At 37.3% G+C, this 24762-nt stretch overlaps 1 protein-coding gene across 2 annotated transcripts in view; it reads right to left on the minus strand.

Annotated features, from left to right (window-relative positions):
• Positions 1 to 24762, minus strand: part of NEBL (nebulette) — a 370452-nt gene that overhangs the window by 147528 nt on the left and 198162 nt on the right. For both annotated transcript variants that reach the window (XM_070432628.1, XM_070432639.1), the window contains exon 4: positions 24494 to 24601. In XM_070432628.1, the coding sequence (XP_070288729.1) occupies positions 24494 to 24601 (108 nt within the window). The remainder of the gene's footprint in view (positions 1 to 24493; positions 24602 to 24762) is intronic.

A 24762-nucleotide genomic window follows, 5' to 3' on the forward strand; every position in this document is an offset into this window, starting at 1 on the left:
AATGTGTTTGCCATTCTATAGTCATAAACTAGAAAGTTCCACAAACATTTTGAAGCCTTTAAATTACTCATACTTCACTATTAACACGAATCTTTCCTGGTCTGAAAACTAATTAAGTAAATTTGTAAATTGTTACTTCTGACCCCCCCCCCCAAAAAAAAATATCAATTTTTAAAGTCACCAAATGGTCTCAGAAAGTAACTTTCCCACAAAGAATATGACTCAAAAGTAATTTGCAAACAATAGCTCTGACAAGGGGTTAATATCTGAAATGTATAAAGAATTCATACAGCTCAACACACACAAAAAAATCAAACAATCCAATTTAAAAATGGGCAGAGGACCTGAACAGATATTTCTCCCAATATTTGTTCAGGTTGAAAAGATGTTGAAGTTGAAAAGATGTTCAACTTCACTAGTGATGAGGGAAATGCAAATCAAAACAACAAAAAGATACCACCTCACACCTGTTAGAATGTGTATTATCAACAAGACAAGTAATAACTAGTGTTGGAGAGGTTGGTGGAGAAAAGGGAGCCCTCGTTTTCTGCTGGTGGGAATGTAACTAGTACAACCACTATGGAAAAGAGTATAGAGGTTCCTCAGAAAAATTAAGACCAGAGTTACCATATGACCCAGCAATCCCTCTTCTGGGTGTATCTACCTGAAAAATTTAAAAACATTTATTCACAAATATATATGCACCGCTATGTGCATTGCAGCATTTTTCACAGTAGCCAAGACATGGAAACAACTGAATTGTCCTTCAGTAGGTGACTGCATAAAGGAGATGTGGTACATGCACACAATGGAACACTACTCAGCCATATGAAAAGATGAAATACTGCCATTATGTGACAATATGAGTGGATCTTAGGAATACATGCTAAGTGAAATAACTCAGACAGAAAAAGTCAAGAACCACATAATTCATGATTTCACTCATATGTGAGATATAAAACTGAAAGCAACAAATGAACAAACAAAAATTCATAGACACAGAGAACAGGATAGTAGTTACCAGAGGGCAGGGGTGTGGGAGGTGGTAAAGGCTAAACGGGGTCAAATATATGGTGATGGAAGGAGATTTGACTTTGGGTGGTGGGCACAGAATGCGATATACAGATGATATATCATAGAATTACACACTTAAAACCTATGTAATTTTATTAATCAATGTCTCCCCCAATAAATTTAATTTTAAAAAGTAATTTTTACAAAGCATCATCCTCAATTACCTGCATACCATTACATTATATGTCTGATTCATTCTCAGGAGTGGTAGGTAAATGTAAACTTTTAAAAATTACAAAAGATAATACAGTAAAGCACTACAGGACAGTAAATTTGGACACAACACAACTGGCCATTGGCAGTTGGCTGTCCTCCACCCAGCTTCAGTTTTCAAATGGGGACAGGCCACAGTGCTTATCTCAGGGACATGGTTTTTAGGAAGTAATTTTCTTGTGACCATCTGGGGCTTCTCAATTCAGTATATGGCCAGTTACATACATTATAAGTTTCACTTTCTTTCCTTTATACTTTCTGTGGCAATACAGATTGACTGGAAAATATTTTTTCAATAAATTTAAAAAATAATCGAGTCTGCATTTTACACTTGAACCTTCTGTACCCTATTTATCATTTTATTGCAAAGTCTCACCACCCACTTTAGATTGGACATTAGTCTCAGCAGGGACTGTGCCAGACTGAAGAGTTGGGAACACGGTCAAAACAAAGGAGAGCGAAAACGAGCTCTCAACCCAAAGTAGTACTCACGCTATAGAGTATCTACTTCTCTCTGAAACTCAAATTCAGCTCCCATGAGAACAAGGCAAGCATCTTGGAGGCTGAAAGAACATGTAAAGAGTTTGGAACTATTTCTGCCTCGCCTAGAGGACAGATGTTTGATAAAAGAATGTATGACAAGGGACTGACCATGGCCACATTACCCACTTTTTGTCTTCCTCCTTGGTAGACCACGGACTGAATTCTAGCCTGTAGAATATGGATGGATCGGTTTATATGACTTCCGGGCCCCATCCCTAAAACCTCTCTCCATCCATCTGGTTCCTCTGTTTGACTGCACGCCAGATGTAGCTCCTCCAGTGGAGAATTCTGAGGCCCAGGGCACATCAGAAACACTAGATAGGCCTGGGTCGCTGACTGGCTGCTTGGAGCAGACCCCCCTACCACCCTGTCTCTGCTACCAACCTGCATTAGCTTGTGATGTTGGAAAAAATAAACCTTTATTATGCTCAGATATGAGGATGTTTCTTTTCATCAGTTAAGCTATTCTGACTCATATGAGGAACAACTATAGCACCTACAACATACATAATCTTTCCTTACAGACAAATCTTTAAGACATTGTATCCTGTTTCTGCTAAGAGCCAAACAGGAGAGAGGATCTAGGTGAGGATCTCATAAAAGTTTGGAATGGAAATGAATCTAGAAGTAGATTTACATGCCATATAACCATGAAGCCAAGTGCCACATAATTTTATTTATTCATTAAAACATTTACCAGGCATTAATTCACGCCAGGTACTGTCTGGTGCTGGGGTTAAAAATATGATTGCCCACATTCCCTGAGCTCAAGGAACCACACTCTAGATGTCTAGGGAGAAAGAAAATTAAAGCGGTCCTTTGACACTGTGTAAATGCTATAAAAGACGCTGTGAGGAAGTATCCATGACCCCCTCTTGGACTGGATTTTGTGTAATACACGCATGGGTATCTATAACAAAGATCACAAAATACATTTATTTCTGGATGACAAGTAACAGAAATTTTAACTTTCCAAGACTGTGCTAAATATGACAAATGGCTACTGCGAGCCTACAAGTCATACTAAAATCAACGGACCCTGCAGATGATTATCAGCATCTCTATCGAAGTCGCTGAGCACGGCATGGAAGAACACAGATAACAGAACTGAGGACACACCGCTGAGCCAGCCCACCCAGTGAAAAGCCTTAAAATAGCAATATCACCTGGAAATAGCCATGGACACTGACAGATTTCCTCCTTCAGATCAAAGACTGAAACTGGAATCTGCCTTTTAATGAAGCAGAAGCAGAATTTAAATGTTAGTTTCTCCCCCTTTTAAGTTAAAATACAGAATTCCAGCAGAACTATGGGTTCTCCTCCATTCTCCATCCATCTCCTCCATCCCATCCATAAGCTGGCATTTAAATGACCTTGATTTTATCACAATGCCTCTGAAGAAGCAAGACATCATTAGGGATATGTCTACAACTCTTAAGGTCCTGAGGCTAAGTTGGGAAACAATTCATTTGTGAACTTATAATAATACTAAAGGCCCAGTGCATGAATTCGTGCATGGGTGGGGTCTGGCCAGCCCCACCCCCGATGGGGGTCCATCAGGGGCAGGACCAGCTGAGGGGAGGGGCTGATCGGGGGTGGGACCGGCCAGGGGGAGGGGCCGCCGGAGGGCTCCAGGGCATGTCCAGCCCATCTCGCTCAGTCCCAATCAGCTGGACCCCAGCAACAAGCTAACCTACCAGTCAGAGCGTCTGCCCCTTCGTGGTCAGTACACAGCATAGTGAGCAGTTGAGCGGCCTTAGCATATCATTAGCATATTACACTTTGATTGGTTGAACGGATGACCAGATGACCCAACACTTAGCATATTAGGCTTTTACTATATAAGATATGTTGTGCCAAGCTGCATGAATGAGAACTTTTCAACTGGAACACATGAGAATGATTAAGTCAGGGTGCATATTCTCATTAAAAGGATGGACTTCTACTCCTATCAGTGGAAATTCTATAGTAGACATTAGCCCCCAAGAAATTTTTTAAACCTTGTATAATTAAGATGTTTTATACAAAACTATGAGGGAGAGTAATAAAACAAGTTGCTATGAGAAAGTCCAAATAAATCAGATAAACTATAAATGGTAATAAATTTGAAGATTAGAAATGCTGCTGTTTCTACAAATACAAATAAAATGACTATTTAAAACATTTTCATGCCAGGATCTTGTCTCAATTTACAGTTTATTCCCTAATAAGAAAATTATAAGTTATTGACCACTATGCCAAATGTTTTAATTACATTATAAGAACTAATATTTCATTCTCATAATAATCCTGCAAGTTTAATGTTTTTTATTTCCACTTTACAGATATGGAATCTTAGATACAATGAAGTGAATGAAGCAGAAAACATGTATTACTTTATTTCCCAGAGTAACAAGCAATAAGAGGAGATGCTGACATTTGAATCTAGCTTTTCCTGCCTCAAAATCAGCTTTGAAGCCCAAAGATCTGCTGAGAAAAGAACCCAGGAAATGGTGGGTGGTGGTGATGTAATTAGTATAGGCAGAATCCAAGCTCAAGTCTTGTCACTCTGGCCCCTTTTCTGTCCTGAGTCACGTAGTAAACTGTGTTTCTTCCCCACTTCACTTCACAGTTAGATCTGGACTAAGAGCAAGAATTAAATGAGAGCTTAAATCTGATTGACAGCTCCTTCTCTAGTTCTACAAACATTCCAAAAAGCAGAAAGCCAGCCGCCTCGCACTCATTCCCTCTGAAACCAAATAAATAATGCAGTGCATTCTGTGTTTTAATTCTCTTTAGGATTACTGTTCATTGTGGTTTAATTTCTGCCTGTTCTAATTATTGCCTATTCTGTCCTTCAAAATGACCTTGTAATACAACATTATTCAATAGACTTGAACATTCTCCCACTTTAGTAAGGTTAAGTTGACTCTTTTTCAGGGCCATAAACATCACATCATCTCAAATATTCTTTATTTTTATTTTTTTGGCTTTCCAGAGTCTATTTTTTTTATCTTTATTGTTGAAAGTATTACATATGTCCAATTATTTCCCCCCTTGACCTCTTCTAGCCTGCTCCAGCCCCCATGCCCAGGCCTTCACCACCCTATTTTGAGCATTGTTTCATATATCTCTTGACTATCTCTATGTACCCCTTTGGAAAGTGTCTATTAAGGTCCTTTGCCCATTTTTTAATTGGATTGTTTGTCTTACTTTTGTTAAATTGTATGGAGTTTCTTATATATTTTGGATATTAACCCTTTATCAGATGTATCATAGCCAAATATGTTCTCCCATACAGTGGATCCCTTTTCATTTTGTTGATGGTTTCTTTTGCTGTGCAGAAGCTTTTTATTTCGATGTAGTCTCATTTTTTTATTCCTTAGCTTCCTTTGCTCTAGGAGATGTATCCATAAACATATTGCTATGAGAGATGTCTGAGATTCTGCTGCCTATGGTTTCTTCTAGGACTTTTAGGGTTTCATGACTTACACTTAAGTTGTTTATCTATTTTGAGTTTATTCTTGGGCATGGTATAAGTTAGTGGTCTAGTTTCATTTGTTTGCATGTATCTGTCTAGTTTTCCCAACACCATTTATTGAAGAGACTGTCTTGATTCCATTGTATGTTCTTGCCTCCTTTGTCAAATATTAATTGAGTGTAATGGCTTGGGTCGATTTATGAGTTCTCTGTTCTGTTCTATTAATATATATGCCTGATCTTGTGCCAGTTCCAGGCTGTTTTGATACAGTGGCTTTGTAGTATAACTTGGTATCTGTATTGTGATCCCTCCAACTTTGTTCTTCTTTCTCGAGATTGCTGTGGCTATTTGGGATCTTTTTTGGTTCCATATAAATTCTTGGAGTATTTGTCCTAGCTCTGTGAAATATGCTGTTGATATTTTAACAGGGATTGCACTGAATCTGTAGACTGTGTTGGGTAGTATGGACATTTTAATAATGTTGATTCTACCAATCCATGAACACGGTATATTCTCTCACTTGTTTATATTTTCCTCTGTTTCTTTTTTCAATGTCCTGTAGTTTTCCGAGTATAAATCTTTTAGCTCCTTGGTTAAGTTTATTCCTAAGTAACTTAATTTTTTGATGCAATGGTAAATAGAATTTGTTTGTTTAGTTTCTCTTTCTGAGAATTCATTATTGGTGCATAAAATGCCATTGATTTCTGGGTGTTAATTTTGTATCCTGCTACATTGCCAAATTCATTTATTAAATCTAGTATTGTGGTGGAGTCTTTAGTGTTTTCTATGTACAACATCATATCATCTTCGAATAATGAGAGTTTTACTTCCTCCTTTCTGATTTGGATGCCTTTTATTTCTTTTTCTTGTCTGATCACCGTGCCTAAGACTTTCAGTACTATGTGAATAAGAATGATGAAATCGGACATCCCTGTCTTGTTCCCATTTAAACAATGAATGGGTTACCAATGAGATTAAGAAAGAAATAAAAAATTTCCTGGAAACAAATGAAAATGAACACACAACAACCCAAAATCTCTGGGACACAGTGAAAACATTCCTGAAAAGGAAGTTCCTAGCACTACAGGCCTACCTCGAAAAAACAACAATAAAAAAAAAACAACAAGAAAATTAATAGTAAACTATTTAACCATACAACTTAAAGAATTAGTAAGAGAACAACAAGAAAATCTCAGAATAAGTATAAGTCAGTGGTTCTCAACCTTCCTAATGCTGCGACCCTTTAATATAGTTCCTCATGTTGTGGTGACCCCCAACCATAAAATTATTTTCATTGCTACTTCATAACTGTAATTTTGCTACTGTTATGAATCGTAATGTAAATATCTGATATGCAGGATGAATTTTCATTGTTACAAATTGAACATAATTAAAGCATAGTGATTAATCACAAAAACAATATGTAATTATATATGTGTTTTCCAATGGTCTTAGGCGACCCCTGTGAAAGGGTCGTTCGACCCACAAAGGGGTCGCAACCCACAGGTTGAGAACTGCTGGTATAAGTAGAAGGAAGGAAATAATAATGATTAAAGCAGAAATAAATGACATAGAAACTAAAAATATAATACCAAAAAAATCAATGAAACCAAGAACTGGTTCTTTGAAAAGATAAGCAAGTTTGATGAACCAGACTTATCAAGAAACAAAGAGAGAGGACCCACATGATCTCACTCATTCATGGATAATAGAGACCATTATAAACTTTTGAACAATAATAGATACAGTGGCAGAGCTGCCTCACACAGATTGTCAAACTGCAGCGGGAAGACCAGGGAGGGTTGGGGGGCAAGAGGGAGGGGGTAAGAGATCAACTGAAGGACTTGTATGCATGCATATAAGCATAACCAATGGACATAAGACACTGGGGGGTAGGGGAAGCCGGGGTATTGTCAAGGGCGGGGAAAAAAAAGGACACATATGTAATACCCTTTGTAATGCTTTAAGCAATAAAAAAAAAAAATGAAAATGACAACAACAACAAAAAAAAATAAAAATAAAATAAATAAAATTAAAAAAAAGAAAACAGGCATAAAAAAAAAAGAAACAAAGAGAGAGGACCCAAATAAATAAAATTAGAAATAAAAGTGGTGAAGTAACAACTGATAACACAGAAATACAAAAAATTGTAAGAAAATACTATTAACAACTAATTGCTAACAAGCTGAACAATGTGGATGAAATGGACAAATTCCTAGAAAAATGCAATCTCACAAAACTGAATCAGGAAGATTCAGAAAACCTGAATAGACTAATCGTAACTGATAAATAGAAGCAGTAATAAAAATAAATAAATAAACAAACAACACCCAGCAAATAAAAGCCCAAGTCTGGACAGCTTCACAGGAGAGTTTTACCAAACATTCAAAGAAGAATACCTAAACTCTTCAAACTATTTCAAAAAATCCAAGAGGAAGAAATACTTCCAAGCTCTTTTTATGAGGTCAGCATTATCCTAATTCCAAAACTAGATAAGGACACTACAAAGAAAGTAAATTATAGGCCAACATCCCTGATGAACATAGATGCTAAAATACTCAACAAAATATTAGCAAATCAGATCCAGCAATATATTAAAAAGATCATACATCATGACCAATTGGGATTTATTCCAGGGATGCAAAGCTGGTACAATATTCACAAGTCAATAAATGTGATACATTATATAAACACTGAAAGACAAAAATCACATGATCATATTAATAGATGCAGAAAAAGCATTCGACAAAATCCAACACCCACTTTTGATAAAAATGCTCAGCAAAGTTTGAATAGAGGGATCATATCGCAACATAATAAAGGCCACATATGACAAACCTATAACCAACATCATACTCAATGGGCAAAAACTCAAATACTCTTTAAAAAGAACAAAACCATAAGGAAGAAGAAAATTAACTCTTTCAAAAAAACATACCACTTTCTGCCTATTCGTAATCTCCATTTCAAAATAAAACATTTTGGGATCCTCTAGAACAGTGGTTCTCAACCTTCCTAATGCCACGACCCTTTAATACAGTTCCTCATGTTGTGGTGACCCCCAATTTCATTGTTACAAACTGAACATAATTAAAGCATAGTGATTAATCACAAAAACAATATGTAATTATATATGTGTTTTCCAATGGTCTTAGGCGACCCCTGTGAAAGGGTCGTTTGACCCCCAAAGGGGTTGCGACCCACAGGTTGAGAACCGCTGCTCTCGACAAATTACCACCACTTGGCTTTGGATGTGTGATCTGGAGGGATTGAAGAAAGCACCTGCCAAGCGCAGAACAGCCCAGTGATGCACACCCAGCTTCCCCTCCGAGGCAGCAGGGCACACACGTTTTCCTGGCTCTCCCAAGACAGACTACCCTGCTTTCCTCGTATTTCTCAATTACATTTTAATAAAAGTGTAAAAGGCCAAAAAGGAAAGCCAGTCATCCCTCCATGTGCCTATCTCCATAGAGAAAGCTCAATTTCATATTTTTATTTAATGGTGCCTTTTTTCTGTGTCACTCAAAGGGCTTTCCTATCATGCTCTCATTGATCCTCTCAACTTAAAATAAGCATTAAATATTATCATTCCTACATGAGATGTAGGGGGAAAGAAGCACAATGATTGTGATATAAGGCTCTTCCTAAATTGGTTATTTTAAGAGTTGAAAGAGCCTTTATCGTATAATCCACATATGGTAGGAAGTTATTTCTTGTTTCTTACCTACATGTTTTGCTACAATTCAAAACTAACTTCCTTTGTCTTTAACTAGGCTCCTCAATTCCTTACACATACAAAACTAAGTCATTTAAAACTATTCAACTACTAGGCTTTTGTTCCTTTGCATTCTGACTTTAGGAGTCAGAGTAAATAATCTCAGACAAGCACCCTCAGAAGTTGCCAAAAATTATTATTTCCAGAGAGTGTCCTGAGGCCACAAGAACCCTGGGTCATCTCTTAGAAAATCACTGTATAGTGATCTGTGCTGATCGATGTCTACGATCTCTGGCCTGCTTATTAGGCAAGAGGCAGTTACATTTTTGAGTCAAAGTTAGCTGGACTCTGTTTTGTCATCTAATGTTTGGAAACACTGTCAATAAGATCAACCAAGGTTTAGGCCTAACCTTTATTATAATACTAGAGGCCCAGTGCACGAAATTCGTGCATGGATAGGTTCCCTAAGTCTGGCTGGCAATCAGGGCCAATCTGTGGGGTGACCAGCTAGGTGATCGGGGGGGCTCCCCCGCTGGCACCTGCCTTGGCTAGCCTGGGGTCTGAAGGCTGGGGGCAGCTCCTGCGTTAAGCATCTGCCACCTGGTGGTCAGTGCACATCATAGCAACCAGTCATTCCACTGGTCGTTCCACTGTTCGGTTGATTTGCATATTAGGCTTTTATTATATAGGATTATATAGGATAGTAAAAAGTTTACCAGAACAACCCCCATTCCTGACAGTTGAGTGAACTGAGATTTTTCTCTCCACAACTGTATGGGACTAATGTAGCATTTGCACACAATGCTAAAGGCATACGTATTTACCCAGGTTACACTCTCAGACCTGCCAACTTGGTATTGTGTCTGAGACTAGCTATCCAGGCTCGTATCACAGTTGGGTCTTGAACACACCCTTGCTCTATTTACATGCCATACAGACACCCATATCTATAAAATCATGATTTTATTCCTTTTGTTCCCCAAAAGCAGACCCCTACAAACACTAGTGCTTTAATCATCTCAGGTTCAATGACTAGAAATAAGAGACCTTGGAATCCCATGGTGAAAATTACAGTGAAATCAACCCACAGAGGGAGAAGATTGACAAAAGGACATCTAGACAAATGATAACCCTAAAATCTAGTCATTCCCTTGTAAAAAAAGATCTTTCAGACCCCCTCCCCAATTCTTCAGGGTAAAATTGATATTTGCAGTTCCTCAAAATCACTGCGCAGTTTCATTCTCTATTTCTTGTATATTCAGTTCCCCTATGTGGGAATTTTTCTGCCACCCACCACTCACCATCATGTCTTGCTCCCTTGCCTCTATGCTGATTCATTCACAGAAACTCACCTCATGCCACCTTCTTCTGTAAGTCATCGATGACCAGCTAAGACTAGATGCCTGTCTCCGTACAACCTGAAACCTCATCTTTCTTACTATCTGGTTGTGTAGAGCGACAAGAAAACTGTATGTACTTAGAACTTGCATCCTCAGCTCCTAAAACAGTGCCAAGCACAGAGTAGGCACCTTCAGAGGAGGATAGAATAAGAAAGGTAAGTATATCTTGAAGGCAATTATGTATTCAACCTTAACCTCAGGTGTCACATGAACAAATCCCATTCTGAGGCAATGCAAAGCCATCCTGTATCCCAGAACATAAAGGAATGTTTGGAGGAGACATTCTACTCATGTTCTCACAGTCAAGAAATTTGAAATTTCTACATTTGGCCCATGTGATCTCCCAAATGCCACTTAAGGATAAATTAATTCCGCACCAACATAAAGAAGCTTATATCTGTGACATTTGCTCTATGGCACAAAGGTATAACGTGTAAGATATGGTCCCAAAATGGTGGTGTAGAGGGGAAATCTTGCATTTCAATGTCAGAAAAAAAAGTTGGACCCAAGTCCTGCTCTGTTCTTCACTAATTGTGTACATTTAAGCAATTGATTCATCCTCTCTGAGCCTGTTTCATCTGTGACATGAGGATAATGACAACTATTTCTAGGGATTGGTGAGAAAAACAAATGAATAACAAATGGGGAAGACTGTGCCCAGCACAGAGTGAGCCCTTCACAAATGTTTGTTCCCACCCCCGTTTAGGAGGTGTCACCTACGTACAAACAGGATGCACGGTGACGCAATGACCAACATGCTCATGCCCGAGTCCTGAATGGCTGAATGAGGACAAGCCCTACAGACTTCATGTGCTTTAATGGTGCAAGAAACCAACGACGTTTTCTCCAAAATCCATACGTTGTTTCCATAAATGGGAATTGGATTTCATATTACCTTGTCATCATTCCACTATGAAAATCTGTGTTTTCAAGATGCAGTGGCCCTTGCGTTCCTAGTCACTAGTCAGGGGCCTTCAAAGGTTTCCAAAGTGCCCTATTTCTTAAGCTGGGTGGTAGGTATATGGGTGTACATCTTATTATTATTCTTTAAACTATACATGAGTTCCTATAGACTACTTATACATGTGATATATTTCATAACTTGAAATAGGATACAGTGTTCATATTGTGAGACTCAAGTCAGGGATCCTGAGCACGGAAATCCTATGGGCATTTAGTAAGGCTAATACCTTCATGTTTTGTCCGCTTGACACATTTTTGAGCCATTAATGATATTTTAGAGGACTTACAGGTTAGTACTTAAGAGACTTTCAATGCACCTTGACAGTCTATTTCTGAATGACTCCAATTTCAACAATTCCAAAAAGGTGACTCAGAATCATGTGTCCAAAAAAGGCAAACCAGATTAGAGAGCAGAAGACCTCAGTCCTGGCCCCAGTTCTTTCACCAACAGCATGGTAGAGTTGCAAGCTAACTTCCACTTCCACAGTATTCAGGAAACAGACTTAAGATCAGGTGGTACTTTGTCTAGCACTCTCACAGAAGATAACTGCAAACTATAGGCTATTTTATGAAGACAGGCTAAACGCTGCCAAACTGCGACTGCTCAGCCTTCTCTCAGGACATTTCCTTACCCCCCAGTTTTTGGTACACTTATGGCAACAAGCTAAAAAATACTTTAATTAATTATTTATCTTTTCGTGCTATTATTGTAATAATCACAGTAACAGTCAAAGGAGACCTACAAAAGTAAACACAGCACTGATCAGTTCAATGGCACTACAGTTGTGTCATGCTTTGCCATTTACAATCACAGTCACAGACATTTGTACTGAGAAATCATACACACACCCACGAGGTGTCAGGAGACAAATGGGTAATAATGTAGGGAGCAGATGGGAGGACTGTCTCATAAACAGACTGAGCACATGCTTCAGATATAAGTGAAGTAAGGAGCCCCCAAAAGGGAAAAGAGTTTTATGAACTTACCCAGAAGCTGGCAGCCAGGAAATCTAACAAACTGCTAATTATTTTCAGGTTATCTGTGTGTTTTATGCTTTAGAGCAGTGGTTCTCAACCTTCTGGCCCTTTAAATATAGTTCCTCATGTTGTGACCCAACCATAAAATTATTTTTGTTGCTATTTCATAACTGTAATGTTGCTATTGTTATGAATCGTAATGTAAATATCTGATATGCAGGATGGTCGTAGGCAACCCCTGTGAAAGGGTCATTTGACTGCCAAATTGGTTGCGACCCACAGGTTGAGAACCGCTGCTTTAGAGGTTAGTGTCATTGCTGTTGATTTTTTAATTTATTTCATTTAAGGGAAAAGACTCATATAATCTTTGTAGAATTTAGAACCTTCAAATGTTATCAACCAACGCTATAAGCAGAAATAGTAATAGAATAGAGGGGGAAGCAATGTAAATATTTTTAGCCATCAGTTCTGCCTCTTGCTAGTTATTTCACAACTTTCTGACCAATAACATAAAGCCTATGATCAGAATGCAATATGCTAATCAGTTCACTCTAAAAAAACCCAGTGGTATTCCATTATATGAATGGTATTAAATTAATTTTGTTAGTCTAATGGTTTTCCTCCTTAAATAAATAAAGTCAACAATGATCTGCCCTTCACAGTACATAGTAATTTAATATGTCAAATGCCTTACCTGGCAAAACATAAATGTTAAATAAAGTTATGAAAATGTTTACAATAAATGACCATGGGTGGACTGGAACAACTTTTGGAAAAATGGAGGAAAATAAATGGTTAACTGCCAGCACACTCACTGGTGCTGGAGGACACAAAAAGGTTCACAGCAGTTGTTAAATTCATTTAGAGAAACTCACTTTATTTTTCCAACAGAGCTCTCACCAGCTAATCTGTATTACAACCTGCAGGAGTCTTAATACTCTCAGCAGGATCAAGATTTGGGCCACGCTGATTCGGCTATTTAATCTTGCAAGAGAACAATATTTGGCAGGAAAAGACCCCACAGCACTGAGGGGGTGTCCCAGAGGTTCGTTGTCAGCACAGACCGGGCCAAGATCGCCCAAGGTGGAAACCGAACAGCACTAAGCAATGTTTATCACTTCCTTTCAGTAGCTCTGCGCTCAAACTCGTCTGTACACTCTATGTGTGTAAGGGAAACATACAGGTTCATGTGAGGCTCTTGTGGATATGTGTATGTTTTTTTTAAAGCAAAATGTTTTCTCAATATTTTTGACTGGGTTATAAAAAAAATTTTATTTTGGAAGTATCACTACCGAAGTTGGGGAAAGAGATAAAGAAAAAATGGCCTTAGTTTTATTTTCAAAACCTCTCAAATGCAAAAAGCACTGAAAACCAAAAGAGAGAACATATGTCTGAATTACTAAATGCATGCAAGAAATTTATATGGATTTTTTTTAACCATCCTGAAATTAATGTTTGATGATCGATACTCTTCTATAAAAGAGCATTTTTTACAGTTTATATGTAATACTATGGTTTGATTAATTTAAATGATATTTTCTGGAAACCCATACTGACAGGCAGGGAATACATAAGGAGACAGGCAAACTTAAAAGTAAAATTGATAGCACCAATTTACAAAAGGACAGTATGAACCACTACTCAAAACAAGAATGATTCATTTAAATTCTTCAACAACTATTTTCAAATACCTGTGGCAAGGGTTCGACTCCTTTACTTCCCAAACCTCCTCTAAGGAGCACTTATCTCTGTGCAGCAATGACCTGCTCACCTGTTAGAGGATAAACTGCAAGCTCTGCGAGGTCAGGGGTCATATCTATTTTATTCCTCATTCTATCCACTCCACCCACCTCCAACAAAGTGCCTGGCACAAAGTAAACACTGAAAAATCTCTGTTAAGCCCAATAATTGTTTCCAAAAGTGGTTTCTTTAAAGAAAAAAATTTTTTTTACTTATAGATACCAAAAATATGCACATTTGAAAATATGATACAACTCTTTCAACAATCTTGTCTCAATCTACACTTCAGTAATGTCTCTCTTTCTTTCTCTCTCTCTCTCTTTCTCTCTCTCTCTCTCTCCAGTCTAACAAGTAGCTGCCGGGTGTTCCTAACCTCATCATATTCCTTCCTTCCTTCCCTTGCTCATTTCAACGCCACTGTCTCCCTCAGAGACCCCCTTGCACTGAGGCTCTCCTTCTCCGTGAAAGCCTCTCCAGCCACTTCCTGTGTCCTAGCATTAGTCTAAAGCCCATACAAAAAGTGTTTCCCCATATTTTCTGCAATCCACGGGCCTGGTGCGACGTGATGTCCACAGCAAATGTTAAATGAACACCTCTGCACATGTAAAGCAACTAGGAAGGCCACTCTCGCTTCGATCTTATTCTTTATAGTCAAAGCACTGTGTTCAGAAGAATTCAGACATAAACAAGAAATGTCACTTGCCCTCAGAGGCCTCATAATAAATTGCCCAACAAAAGTAAATATTTAAACCCATTTGGGAAAATCAATTCTCTCTACAAAAAAAGAGAGTAAGTTTCCAAAAGAACAGAATGATTTTAAAGATTTTTTCCTCTTAGTCTTTTTTCTAAATCTATACTCTTTTTCATAGTTTGCTAAACACAAGCACGTTCTGACACTTGCGTAATTGTAAGAATGCAATGGTACAAAAGCTTAATTCAAACAAATTAAAGGTTGACTTTGTTACAATTAAGATAGCTACAAGAGGAAAAGTCCATCCGAAAGAGGAGCAAACAAGAAGAAAATGATCATAACTTCTTGCTCTTGTCCTTGGAACCAAGTCACGAGGCACTTCACAAAAACAAGAGGTCCTTCAAACAGGGATTTAGAGGTATGCTTTCACAAGCAGCACTGCCTACAGTTCTGTGCACAGGAACAAAAGGCATCAAAACAGGCTTAACATCAGTGAAAGAAAAGCTATAACAGAAAGTACAAGCAAAAACTAAAGAAAAACAATATTTATAACACAATTCTTCTAGGAAAATGAAATGCAAACTAGAAATCATATGGGCATATCATTTTTTTAAAAAAATTCTTGCTTCTAACTTGCAATCATGCAATCTTCTTTAATGGTATAAACTTGGTTTGGGTTACCAAAGGATTTTAATCAAATCTCTGGATGTCTCCCTTGATTCATGACCTCCTAATAAGTTGAAATGACACTTGACTATTACACTTATCAACTAACACAACAGGTTTTAAACTTACTTCCGAATATCCACTGAAAGTATAATTAGGTGGCATAATTATTAATGATAGTCCTATCTGGAGACTCCACAAATATATGTGCAAGATTTCTGGTTTTTCTTTAACATTCAATATAATATGCATGTACTCTCCCGTAGGGGTGTTCCAAGGATTATAATAATCTGGAAGAAGAGTCAGTACTTTTTAACTTTTAAATCTGTATAATGCACCAGAAATTGAGATTTTTTTTAAAAAGCTAGTCTTTATTAGACTTTCCCTGTGGCATATGAATATTTATTTTCTATTGTCACACCTCTTCCCTCCTGTTTCTTCACATCTGCCCAGGCCAAACTGCCAGCACAGGGCATGTGAGTAATCTACAAAGCTCAACTGAGACCTGAAAAACTGAAAAACATAATTGCTACTACTGTAAGTTATCTTTGTTTTTGTAAATGACTATGACTCAAAAACCACAAGTAAAAAGAGGCTTGAAAGAGCCAACAAAGGATGGGAAATAGAACCTAAAAGGAATTTTGTTTTTTAGTTAAGTTTGAAAATAGGAAAAATTAAAAACTGATTTTATATAATGGGGAAAATAAAAAACTGCTTGTATACGTTTTCCTGGAATGTAACAGGTAGTGTCATCCACCTCCACTAGTTATAACATGTTACTTATCTTCAAATCACCCTGTGATACATGCAGATCATTTCTCATTTCGTCCTGTTGTGAACTGGATTGTGTGTCCCCCATTCCAAATTCAGATTTTGAAGCCCTAACCCCCATGTGACTGTATTTTGAGATGGAGCCTTTAAGAAAGTAATTCAGGTTAAATGAGGTCATCAGGTGGGGCCCTGATCCTATTCAGTTAGTGCCCTTCCAAGAAGAGGAAGACACTGGAGACCTCGTTCTCTCCTGCACAGGCACTGAGGAAAGATCATGTCAGGGCACAGCAAGAAAGTGGCCATCTGCAAGCCAGGAGGAGAGCTATCACCAGAAAGCACCCTTCCTGACTTGATCTGGGCCTTCCAGCTTTTAAAACTGTGAGGAAATAAACTGCAGTGGCTTAAGCCACACAGCCAGCGGCATTTTGTTATGGCAGCCTGAGGAGACTAATGGAAGCCCTGTTTTTCTCAGGTGCTTAGACCAAAAAGAATTCCCTGGCTCTGATATTTTAAAACAGGGGTAGCCCTTGCATTTCTAATATAATGAAATTTTTAGATGCCACATTAGAAAGCAATTGGTCCTTGCTTTACTGAAAGAAAACTGCTATAATCTGTTGATGAAATTATAGAAATATTTAAGTGCAAAATAGGTGAAAGCAGCACAAAACAAATGTAGTTCAAAGCAATTTTAAAAACTCCCTCTCTTGCAAAGAGAAGTTTCAAGAGAAAGAATATGCAAAAGTAGTCAATCTTTTTAATATCATTGCCTCATTCATGTACTCAACACAGATTTACTGAGTACCTGCTCTGTGCAAAGAATTATTTAGGTATTAGCAATTCTGTATTGAAGGGATTGATTAATTCCCTACAGTACTATAGCTCTTAGCCTAAGAAAAATTTTATTTGCCTAGCCTTGGATGGGAAGGCAGACTCTTCTGAGAAAGAAAAAATATTGAGGAAATACCAAAAAAACAAAAACAAAAAAAACCAACACATCCTTAATAAAAGTCAGTCATTTACTGTACAACGATTAATTAGGTAACTACTTTATGCTAGAGAATGATGGAATGAAGGAAAGATCTGGAAGTTTTAAGGAAAAAAATCAATGTAATATCTACATAGATCTTAATAGATGTTTCATTGAAATAAATCTAGAAAGAGTAAAACTCCTTGTAATAACTGCCATTATAAAATGAAATGCACACAATTTGGGAGGTATTCACTTCTCAAAGTATCAAAATTTGTGTGTTTATCAGTGGTCGTCTTGAGTATGTCCCAGAACTGGCAGCCTTGCCTGGGCAGAGTGAGAAGCAATGGGAAAAAAAGATGTGTTGGCACAAGAAGACAATTAATCTGTTTATTAATTTTAGCTCTGTGCTAGGTCCTGGGGCTACAGAGAAAAAGACACAGCCCAACTCTTCAGAGAGTTCAGTCTAGGAGGGAGAAAGCACCTAATGCAGCTGTAGAATCAGACTGCCAGGTTGGGGAGAGGAAGAGCAAGGCCAGGGAAGAGGAGGCAGCCTCTGAGCTGAGCAGGGATGTGGAGAGTGTGCAGATGGCCTTCCAGGCAGAAGTTTGAAGTGGATAGGGCTCAAGTCCAAGACAGACACCCAGGCTGGAGACCTCAGCTGGCACTAAACAGGGACAGCCGCATACCCCTTGCTAAAGTTTCTGCATTTTATCCCAAAGGCAATGGGGAGCCAATGACAGATTTTAAGGAAGAGAGTGACATGATTAGATGTGTGTTTTAGGAACCATGCAAGAATCCACCAATAGAGGGAGAAGAGGCAGCACTGTGACAGGTGAGAACAGACAAGAGATACAACCCAAGCAAGGCATAGAGAGGGCCTAAATTAAGAACATGACAAGAAAGGTAAGGTACAAAGTGCCATGAATGCATTCTTGGATAAATACAAAAAAACAAACTGAAAAAGACATGAATAATCTTCATCTTCATGAATTTAGAGGGGTAAAACACATACCACGTGAAATGCTAATTAAAGCCAAAATGTGGAATGTGATGTGAGAAATGAGCAGTGCAGATCATAGTGCTATCGCACAAAGCACTATCGTGATTCCGTGAGCTCTCTGTAGCTGGGGTCTGAGTGTGTGTCTAGGATCAAGGGGTGGGGATGTCATTCACGGATAGTGTGAAATTGATCCAAACAAGAGGAATGACTCATGCAAACGCCTAAAACAAATTAGCTGGCCAGGCCTAAAACAAATGAAAGAATAGTGTTGAAGGACAGTGACAGATGAGGTGAAATAATTTAGAAGCAGATTATGGAGGGTCCTTGGAGTCAGAATTAAAGAGCTTAAAGGGATTAGATGTTATCCTCCTCAAAGTGGAGGTCCAAGGAAAAAATTTTAGTGGGTCATAATGAGGGTCTTAATGAAACAGATATTTTGGAAAGTCATATGGTGAGAGTGTTTAAGATACAATGGAAGGAGCAGAAAGAGCCTGGAAGGAGATAAGGCCAATTAGGAGGCTCCTGCAAGAACTCAGGCAGGATAAAGGCCTAACACTGTAGGACTGAAAAAAAAAGGGGGGGGGTGGGGATGGGGAAAAAGGATTTCACAAAAGACGAATCTTGAGAAAACATTTGCTGGATCCTTCATCTTTGGTTCCAAAAAGAATTCATACGTGTTAATTCTTTTATTATAGGGGCCCTTTCAGACAATGCCATTTTATAACCACAACTCTTGTACTTGCCATGCACAAGTAATTACTGGTCTGGGATGTATTTGTTTCTTTAAGTGACTGTGGCTAAAAAATTGAGGATAAAAAGAAGAGATCAACCTTTGAAGTTCTGCCCTAGGTGGAAAAATAAAGCAAAACCAGGTGTTAGGGAAACCACAGATTTGGAAATGAGAAAGGACCACAAGGTAATTTTCCATACATTTTTCTCATGAAAGTATAAGCTTTCCTTATAGAAATACTTTCCCTGAGGAGAGGTTGTTCAGAGGCTCTAATTAGACTGGATATGTCAGTCTTCTGAAATGAATAAAGTATTCATACATGTGTTAGGTATTAGAAGGAAAATATATGTTATTGCCCTATCACTTTCTCTGACATAGTTGATCTTTGCTATAAAATAATGCTGCTGACCCACTATTACTCAAAAATGCATCAGAGTCACTGGTTGAGATAAAGTTGGAGATAAAGTGTGATCCACTAAAGTAACATGTAAATTTGCTCCGTGAAAATAATAGACACCAAGGGCTTAAATCAAAACCATTGACCTCATAATTAATCATCTATGTTAATCAACCCAGTTATGGTTTATAACAAAAATGCCATCCTATTCTCCTTTCAAATTTAGTGTGCTACATTTTACTACTCAAAATTAGATTTAATATAAATTTTCATTATAAAACTTATGCTTCTTGTGTAAAGGAACAAAATTAACAAATATATTTTTTTAATTTTAATATTAAATAACTTTCTAACTTTTACCTTTCTCCCCTTAAGAAAACATTGTTAATGTTTGCCAAATATTAAAACATGGAAAAATCCTACGTCAGTTGTGCAGGTTCATATAAGATCTAATTGCCTCATATACTCTAATTTTGCCACCAGTTTACAATTAGCATGCATTTCTCATGCATGAGTTGACCCAATTACATAACAAAATTTGCCTTTGGGGATTTCTCTTGACTGCTTGTCTTCTGTCCACCATACAACTCAATTTCACACTGTCAGCAGCCTGAACATGGCCACAGTCAGTCTCTGTCAAAATGATTTATTTAAATTACAAACAGAGACCAGATCCCTAGATAGTCATCCCTCCCTTCATGCTCACCCTTACACTCAATCCAACTTTGAATCAAATCTTTTAAGAGTCCATAGGCACTGCGATTTAATTATTAGGCCATGTCTACCTCCAATAATCTAATGTTTTTAAGTTAACTCACAAAGTCTTAGGGAACTAAATCAACAGTACTCACTCGAGCTTATTAATAAGCATATAATTTATTTTGCATTCTAAGAAGTCAATGAAAAATTATGTAACCACATCAAAAAAACTAAAAATAATCACATTTTAATATCAAATTACAGAGACATTCTTTGTTCCATAATGTTTTAAACAAAGACCTTCAACTTTAGTTTTTTTTGTAAAGTCAGTAAGCATTTATGAATGGGTATGCAAAATTGAACAGGTATTTGGGAAACAGGAGAGAGAACCAAAATTATAGATCCTGACAGGGTAAGGGGGAGAATATAGAGCAGGTGAAAATAGTACCGTCTGTGCCATCAGTGATCTAAGGAAAGGGCTTCTAAAGATTCCCACTGAAGCCAGCACGCACAGGCACACACACACATGCACACAGATACACACAATTACTTCCTCTGTGCGTCGAGTACAAGAACAAATCTTGACAAATCACATAATGGTACACTTACTATTTCAGTCAGTCTGTAAAATACAAGTTTTGTCATCTGGGGCTCTTTTCCTTCCCCTTCATAAAATATTTCTCCGCCACCTGAAACAAATTTTTAAAAAAGCATCTAAATTCTATCTACTGCACAAAGATTGTAAAAGTGTCTCGGAGTTGAACTTTACCATTTTATTTCACAATTTATCCACAGACTACCTTAGCTAATTGAAAGTGCAGCTTATATTAGTGTCTGAACAGGCAGAATGAAATACATCAGTAACCTTCTCAAGGTTGGATGAGTCCCTCAGATGTGGGCCGTGATTCTGCCTCGCTCTCCTGCTGCTGGTTCCCTGAATGCACTACTTCTAAACATGAACGTGGTCATCACCTGAATTATAATTACCCACACATGCTAGAGCTACATGGACAACAGAAAAAAAAAAGTTTTTTAAAAATAGCCAGCACAGAAATTCCTCAATTCATGTTTGTTCATTGTCCTTTAAGAACCTTTTCCTAGAATATCAATCACTAAGGAAAAAAAAAAATTGTGGAGGATAATTCTGTCATTTGTGAATTTATGCCCTAGGATTGGGCTGAGAAGGCAGAGTGGGGGAGATACTAAGACATCTTCTGGAATTTCATGTAAAAAATTTTTTTATTTGGAATTCAATTCCATTTCTTTCCAATCATTCAGCACATTCTGTAATCCGGCCTCTTTTCTTATTCTTTCTGCAGCTCTACTGAGTAATATAGCAGAAGAATTTTAAATTGCAGCATTTAATAAATCTCCCAGGTTCAGTATGTTGTCATTATAGATCCCCAAAGAAGGAAGTCAAGGCTAAACCCACTCTCACCCTTTCATTACACACAATTTCAAATGTCCAGCTGTATTTTATCCCACACCTCACCAACATATGCAGACTGAGTGGGCGTTTCCAAATGATTTCAAATCCTGGACAAATGATTATGAAAGTGTGTGAAAATTTTTTCATGTAACTGACACAGACACAAGCAATCAAAAATGCCCATTCATCCATAACGTATTACCCAAAACACCTAGGAGTGTCATTAAATCCCCTGTTTTATGTCTTTATACTTTCTTTACTCCAAAGGGGATTAAAGGCAGCTTAGAAAGATCCAGACAGATTGGGGGGAGAGGGGGGAGAAGAAAAGAAAAAACTCATGGACACGGATAACAGTGTGGTGATTGCCAGGGGGAAAGAGGAGAGGGGGAGGTGACAGAGGGAATGGGGGGAATAAATGGTGATGGAAGGAGACTTGACTTTGGGCGGTGAACACGTAATACAGTGTACAGATGATGTGTGGTGAAATTGTGCACCTGATACCTGTATAATTTTGTTAACCAGTGTCACCCAATAAATTAAATAAAAGGAGGGGATTCAGACAACATTCAAAGTTAAATAAAGTAAAACCAAGTTAAAAAATGAAGCAAATGGAAAAATAAAGATTGGGAAGACCCTGGCTTAGTTAACCCACCTACGTCATCCTGTATTAAACTTGGAGCTCAAATCTCATATCCCTTCTAATTTCCAGGATGAGCCTCCCAGCACCTTCAGCAGAAAGAGTCTGATGTCTGTCCAGTCTGGACATTTTCTCACCTTCTCCATCTCAAAGCAGACTCAGACCAGGCCACTGTCAAAAACTGCTGTCTGAAAACAAAAACAAAACAAAACAAAAAAATTGCTGTCTGCATTTGGCCAATATATTTCAGTGTTTGGGTTTATCTGAAAGTAATGTGGAAAATGGAACTGGCCAACATACCAGCTTTCAGATTAACCCATGTTTCTTACAAAAAAAAAAAAAGGTCTTTGGCTAATATGGAAAACCCCATGAGATCATGGAAAAAGTTCATAAAGTTGCAGCATTTCTAAATGAATAATAAATTCACTAGACCTCAGAATACTTAACAGCTTCCCTTCTTCAAGAGTAAATCCTTACCAGTAATATTATGAAATCTGTATTTTCTACTACTATCCACATATTCACATGCCTCATTGTGCTACAAGTACTACTTGCAAGACTTCTATGGCTGCTAATATTAAGACAATTGCAATAACATAAAGATATCTAAATTACAAGCTTTTAAAAATCAGCATTGTCTAAATTATAGGCTTAATTTAAATAGTATTTTATATACTCTTATGTATATGATATATACATGTATATACATACCTGTGTGACAAGAGTTTTTGCATAATGAAGAGCGGATCTGTAAACAGCCTCTGGTATTGAATAAAATGCATATTCCTGCTAATGATAAAGGTTGGTGAAATGATCAGTTCTTTTCTTATTAAATATGAATATTGGCTGAATTTGAATATAAATTAAAAAGCTTACCTTTCAATCCACTGCAATCCTTGTGTTAGCTGTCACATCGATATCTTAAGCAGAATGTTTAGCTCTTTTCGAAATAAATTTCTGTGATAGTTGAAGATTTATAGCTTCGTTTTGTGCAGCATTATTTTTATATGTTTAATAAAAGTTCCCCAAAATAATGCACACAAAAAAGAGATGCTGCTGAATGTAACTGCCAGTGAAATATAGCTTTAATTTGCATTTTTAAAAGTAAAAAATCAGTTTTGATTTAAGGAAAGAATAAAGAGAAGAGAAAGACAGATGAGGGGAGTGATCTCTGGTATTCATGAGTGGGGCTTGTTGAGATTGAGTAGAAAAACTAAGGGACAGAAGTCATGAATCCTTAAAATTCATTCCTTTCTCTTCAAAGGAAAAAAATCCTTCATAAAATGTCCATTTAAAGAGCAAATAATGGGTAAACATTAGGAAATATGAAAAAAAAAATGTTTACTCTGCCTCCTCTCACACCCTATATGTTTTTTCAAACATTATTCTGTTTTTGAACTTTTGACAAATGAAATTCTTTCTCAAATTATATACTATTCTATCTGCAAATTGTCACTCTATATATAATCATGATGGCCATGTATCAATGAGTTTAAAACCATTTGCTAATTAAACATTTCCTGGTAATTAAGGCTACATAACGTAACGTTTATATATACAAAGTTTAGTGACTATACATGACACACAAGATAAACTTCTCATGAAAAATGCGTATTTGCACACTTTTATATCATGTACACAGTTGTTGATTTCATTAATATTTCCTCTTGAATACCTAACATTGAACTAATTTTTTCTTAATAAAACACATTTTAACAAACTTTATATAATACTTTGGAAGAATCATAATCACAGACATAAATTATAAAAAGTAAGAATAGCTGTTTGTCCACCTGTAATAAGTACTGAATTAACACTTTTTGGTACCTAATATGCTTTGAACTTGTTAGTCTCAATTTTCTTTTAAAAACAAATACATATTACTGAGTAAGATGCAGCTTTCAAATTCAAAGTGACTTCCTATGTAAATGTTTATTTTTAAAATGAGATGTAATACTTCATTTCTATAAATATCTAAAGTATAAAATCTTATATACACATAATTAGCAAATATGAGATTCCTCAAGATACTTGACTTTATATGTATGTTTTTTGTATGCTTATCCACAGCAAAAAATAAATAAGTAAATAAATAAAATGTCGGGTTTTTTAACTTAGCTATGAAAGTCCTATTTTGGAAGAATTCAAAAGCGGAAGACCATTCAAAATGGAATAAGATGTTAAATTATAATAACTTCTGTTAAAGAAATATAGACATTGCTATGGAGGTGTTAGGTTCTAGATACCTGTGATAAAATCAAAGGGAAGGAATTCCACAGATGAGCTTGGCATATTATATGAGTACAATGAGTACTGCTTACATACCAAAGCAACAAGAATACTTTCAAGTCACCCAATCGCACTGTCTCATCCAGAAACACAAGTTAGGGCTATGACATCACTGAACAGCCACCTACATTACTGATTTGTTCCTGAGTCCTCTTCAGCCTCTGCAGTTCCGGTGTGTCGGTTACGATGCTGAAGCCCCGCCCTTTGCTTTCTTCAAAATCTCTTTTGTACTTGACCTAATGGGGTGGGGAGATAAAAGAAAGAAAAAGAAAAGTAAAGAGAGGAATCACAAATCCCACTCAGGATAGGCCAGCGCCAAAAAGGCTGCTAAAATTGGAAGCAATGCCTCCGGACACAGCTCTCTCAGCAAGCGGCACAGGGATAGGATAGGCAGGGG

This window comes from Myotis yumanensis, unplaced genomic scaffold, assembly GCF_028538775.1.
Source record: "Myotis yumanensis isolate MYYU_CA2020_CCGP unplaced genomic scaffold, mMyoYum1.0.hap1 SCAF_1, whole genome shotgun sequence".
Lineage (NCBI taxonomy): Eukaryota > Metazoa > Chordata > Mammalia > Chiroptera > Vespertilionidae > Myotis > Myotis yumanensis.